General features: G+C 38.0%; 1 protein-coding gene across 1 annotated transcript; it reads right to left on the reverse strand.

Moving 5' to 3' along the window:
• Positions 1-1,370: 1,370 nt before the first annotated feature.
• On the reverse strand, positions 1,371-4,591 carry LOC149543401 (VAN3-binding protein-like). Its single transcript, XM_089796285.1, has 6 exons — positions 4,072-4,591; positions 3,626-3,989; positions 2,190-2,402; positions 2,035-2,081; positions 1,832-1,889; positions 1,371-1,636 (listed from the first exon to the last, which is right to left on the reverse strand). The coding sequence occupies exons 1-6, from the start codon at positions 4,333-4,335 to the stop codon at positions 1,437-1,439; spliced, it is 1,146 nt and encodes a 381-aa protein (XP_089652411.1). The 5' UTR covers positions 4,336-4,591; the 3' UTR covers positions 1,371-1,436.
• Between the last annotated feature and the right edge of the window lie 297 nt (positions 4,592-4,888).

Genomic DNA, 4,888 nt, shown 5'->3' on the forward strand with positions numbered 1-4,888 from the left:
TCAACACCATTTTCTTGGAAACTCCCTGATGAAGCCATTGCTCGCTATCATACCTTGCAAGATCTACAAGAACAGCCGTTCAGAGCTCAATCAGCTTGACACTCCACCATTTTCTTGGAAATCCCCTTTTTTCCCAGATTTGTTTTCGCTGGATTGGAATCCGTGAGACAATCTACTTCCAGTCTCCTTATAACACCATTATCTATAACCTTTTGTGGGCATTTTGTTCAATTCTTTTGGATTCATTTCATGAAATAGAAATGGTTGAATTCATACTCTGGTAAATTAACAAATTATTCAAATAACTTTAAAAAACGATCTTACTATTTATCTTTCACTTAAGTTACCGGTTTGGGTTCGATTTTTTTTTAAGTTTGAGAACTGGTTGGAGGGAATACAATTGGAACAGAATCATCATCATATACAAAATTAGTCATTTGGGGCAGAGCAGAGAATATTCTTCCATCATCATAAATAAACAAAACAGATAAGAAACATTAAAACAGATGCACAGCAATAAAATGATGATATGCCCACTTTTTTATATGTTCGTAGCATGACTTAAAATTAGAATGTAGCATAGTAGCATAAACACATCTAAACGAAGTAAACTCATAGTGATCATACCATCATATAGTTCCACATCAAAAATTCAAAATATTAGAAATAAATCATAGCATCAAGTTCAGGTATACATTATTTCACTTCATTGTTCAACTAATGAAATAAAAATCTATTAATACTCTTAAGTTCTTCAATATTCATCTTCTTCGTCTTGAGCTAAGACCAATAGGATCAGCAACAGCAATGACATGAGCTAAGACCAATAGGATCAGCAACAGCAATGACATTAGTTGTGGATGCCAAAATATAATTAAATTCTGCCAAAAAAAACACACTGATTTTCACTGTCCGCGTGGACCCAACAAACAAACAGGTTCAAACTTGATTGGATTTTCGAGTTTGTCCGCCCGAATTTGCACTTGTTTCGAACCCAATCGAGCCCTCACCGGAAAAAAACACCCTGCCCAAACCAGAGTTCAAACGGGACCAAAAACGAATTAAATGTCTAGAAAAAAAAATCGGGCTTGAGATATTCAGGGACATATCATCCCACACGAGCTAAAGGCAATGGACTCTAGATAGACAGGTGGTACATACGTTCGCTAAAATATCTGGCACTATCCAAGTTATAATGTCCCTGTCCACACCAGCTCGCAGATAAAGCAACAAAAAGTCTGAGGTGACAATTACTGTCAATACTGCCGCCATTCTATATATTAATGAAAAATGCGGATTTAACCTTTATTGGGTTTAGATGCTTAATGATTGTCAACTGTCAAGATTTATTTTTAAAATGGTGAACAACATTACTATAAAACTAATACTTTGTATTATTCATAATCACTTTACATGCACTATAATTCTAGTGTCAGTCATTCCCTGGAGTCATGTCGGTGTACCAAAGAGAGCAGGTGTTCAACACCTTGTGTGAACATTTCATGAACTTCCTTACTGAAGCATTCAAACTGAATCACACCTTTGCCTGTCTCTAGCCCAAAATACCATCTCCCATTTTCACAGATTTCTGTGTTGGGCCATGCTGGTAAGTCTTTGTACACTCCATATACAACCCCTGCCAAATCATTCCATCTTCCGTTATTAGTGGAAAACCTCGCAGAGAGGGAATATAATTGGGGTAGAATCATCATTACAAACAAAATTAGTCATTTGGGGCAGAGCAGAGAATATTCTTCCATCATCATAAATGAACAAAACAAATGAGAAACATTAAAACAGATGCACAGCAATAACATGATGATATGCTCACTTTTTTTCTTCTTTGTAAACGTGCCAGCCATGTGTTTGCTCTTCAGCTTCACCACCACCTGCATGCATTGCTCTCTTATGAGTACCCTTCATCAATAACATACTCTCATGCGATCCATTCAATCATTTCACTCACACAACACACTCTTCCATCATTTGATAATGGCAGCTGCAGAAATCAATGGCTTAAAATTATTTGCTTACCTGTGAGTTCTTGATGTACACCGACACTACTTTCCAGTGAAGGGCTCCTGCAATGAAGAATCATGTCAGTTACTAAGAAGATTGGGTTTGAAGTGTTCGGTAAAGAAGAATTGACGGGTTTGAAAATAAAATGTGTAGCTAGAAATAGAACTGACCTTTTCTTGTGCGTTTGAGTAGCTCCAATCCTCTGGCCAGAAAATCTTGGGTGCACATTTCAGAATCGCTGTGATTTTGACTGTCCAGCTCACCGCTAAATCCCTCCACTGCAACAATGGGATTTGAACTATCTTTCACTTTTTCATATGGAGTCACAACTGCACCTGCTTCCCGTACAGCCCTTGCCTGTAACGTTGCTGCTCCTCGCAGCGCTGTTGAACATTACTCAATATAAGCATTGCTTTCATAGCCTTCAATGGTGTATGAAGAAACTAGCATAATCATCAACTTATGTCAGACTGGAGGATGGAATAATTTTGATTCGCATTTCAACTATGCCAGAGACAGAATAACACTATTTTATTGAGTATTTTCCTCTTTCAATCAAATAGAAGTAGAGAGTTTAACCCAAAAAAGTTTCATTCTAATTCAATGGACTGGAGATCTTATTCCACCTAGATTCTCTCCATGTCAATCCAGAAGGATTTGAGAGAAATTAATAATGTAGGACTAGCATTTTTCAGAAAAATAGCAGCAAAAGAGAATGAATATGGATATTAGCAACTTCAGTGCATCACATCCTTGGCAATGATTAATGCTTGATTTTCAATAGCATTGTTATTAAACTCTCCATCTTCTGTTTAGGTAAGGGATAATGTTGACACACAAGGCCAATTAAAATTGCAGAGCTGTAATGCAGCAAAACATCTAATGGTACAATCCCCAATTCGCAAGAAAGGAGCCAAAAAAAAAAACAAGAATTAAGATTAGACAAAACCCAGTTGATAAACCCTGATTGAGGTTAGCTAAAAAAGAAAAACTCTCAACCCAAGCCAACGGACATCAGAAAGCGGTTAAAGACATTTATTTGCTGAACCAGCGAAAAAAAGATTGTGCATCTTCTGCATTTCTTAAACATAAAATCCACAGACAAAATAATTGGAAAGCTGTCAAGCAGGAACACAACTAATATAATCATCCCCAATATGCAAAAAGCGAACAGGAGACAACTGAAATAAGATTAGATAAAACACAACTGTTAGACGAACCTAATTGAGCTTAGAGAAAATAAAAACTCCAAAACACAAGCCAAAGAATATAATAATGTGTTTTAAGGAATGTATTTACTAAACCACTGAAAAAGATATTGAAAGCACAGGTGGAGAGTTGTAAAGAAGCAACACATCTAATATTCCTGTACCCAATCTGCAGGAAGTGAACAGGAAACATACTTGAGGTTAGAGAAAAAAACGACTCTCAACTCAAGCCAGAGAACATCAGAATGTGTTTTAAGGTAGTTATTTTCTTAACCAGTGAAAAACAGATTGGAAGCACATACTCCTCTGCATTACTTAAACATAAAATTCTCAACAAAAAAAAGGCAGGATTATACATAAATTGAATTGAGGGGAAAACTAGTGAGGCATAAGAGTACCTGTGGCTGCTCCTGCAGTCAAAGTGATGATATCTCCGGGTGTCTTAACATTTACAGCAGAAGCAATAAGGGAAGCCATTTTATGGCGGTCTGCTCCCATACACATTGCCATCTCCACACAATGAGCTGCAACAAGTGCAGCAGCTGAGGCCACTGCAATACGTTTCTCTGCCTCCTCATTCTCATCCTCACCATGAGCATGAGCAGCTGCAGCAGCAATGGCCGCCACAGCTGCAGCCACGCCTCCAACTGAAATGGCGGCATGAATCTCTGCATTCTGAGCCCGCTGTTCCTCCTTTCTCTTGGCTTTCTTGTCCTTCAGCCATCTTCCCACCGTCTTTCCCTTCAATTGCCTCTGAAAAACCTTTTAAAACCCAAGAAATGCAATGCCCAGTCAGCATTTTTCCCATTAATGAAATCACAAGGCTTAAAAAAACCCTACTTACAGAACTTGCAAGGATGCTGTCGACAACCATCTGAGATGACCCGCATGTGAAATGAGGCCATTGCTTGGCTTGGTCTTCTCCTTCAACACTGCACTCTCGTTTTGGTTCCCCCTCTTGCTGCTGCTGCTGCTTTGCCAATGCTTTGGAGACTTGTAGAGCAGAAATACTCCATGAACGAGCCAGAAACTCCATGGGCTCTTTAGGAGTTTCAGGAGGCGGAAATTCTGTCAAGTCATCATCTTCTCTAATCTTCTCCAGACTCATTTTTCGATTGGGGGATTCCTTGTTTCCTCCCTTTCCTTCCTCCTCCTAATAATAATCACACAGACAAGACATCCCCAAATTGAACAGCCTCGAAAATGAAGCTGACAAGTTGCCTCCTATAACACTCATTTGATGGCTTCTGCAATACGATATTACTCTGAAATCATCATAAATACAAAGCTTATGAGAGACTATCCGAGCTTTTAATCTGTTTCGGGTTCCGTAAAGATACAGAGTAGCCTAAGTAGCCATCTGTCAGTGATTTCTTCTGAAAATTAAAATTAAAATAGAGAACATGATGCACTGGTTAAGTAGGTCGGTACACAATACCAGAAAGCTTAGTTTAGGTTCCTCGTTGCTTAACATCTGCTTAGGGATCTTAAGTCCGTTATGAGCTCTCAGAGATGTTATACTTAAGTCAAATATATAAAATATTAATATTTATTATTGAAATTTTGGTAAATCAAACATCAGCATATAAATAGATGATCATCAATAAAATAGGAAGTCGTTGAAACATTCAGTTTTGGTTCTTAGTATCTTTTTATTTGAA

The sequence above is a fragment of the Cupressus sempervirens genome, chromosome 8, assembly GCF_028749045.1.
Source record: "Cupressus sempervirens isolate cs-2001-9-10 chromosome 8, ASM2874904v1, whole genome shotgun sequence".
Lineage (NCBI taxonomy): Eukaryota > Viridiplantae > Streptophyta > Pinopsida > Cupressales > Cupressaceae > Cupressus > Cupressus sempervirens.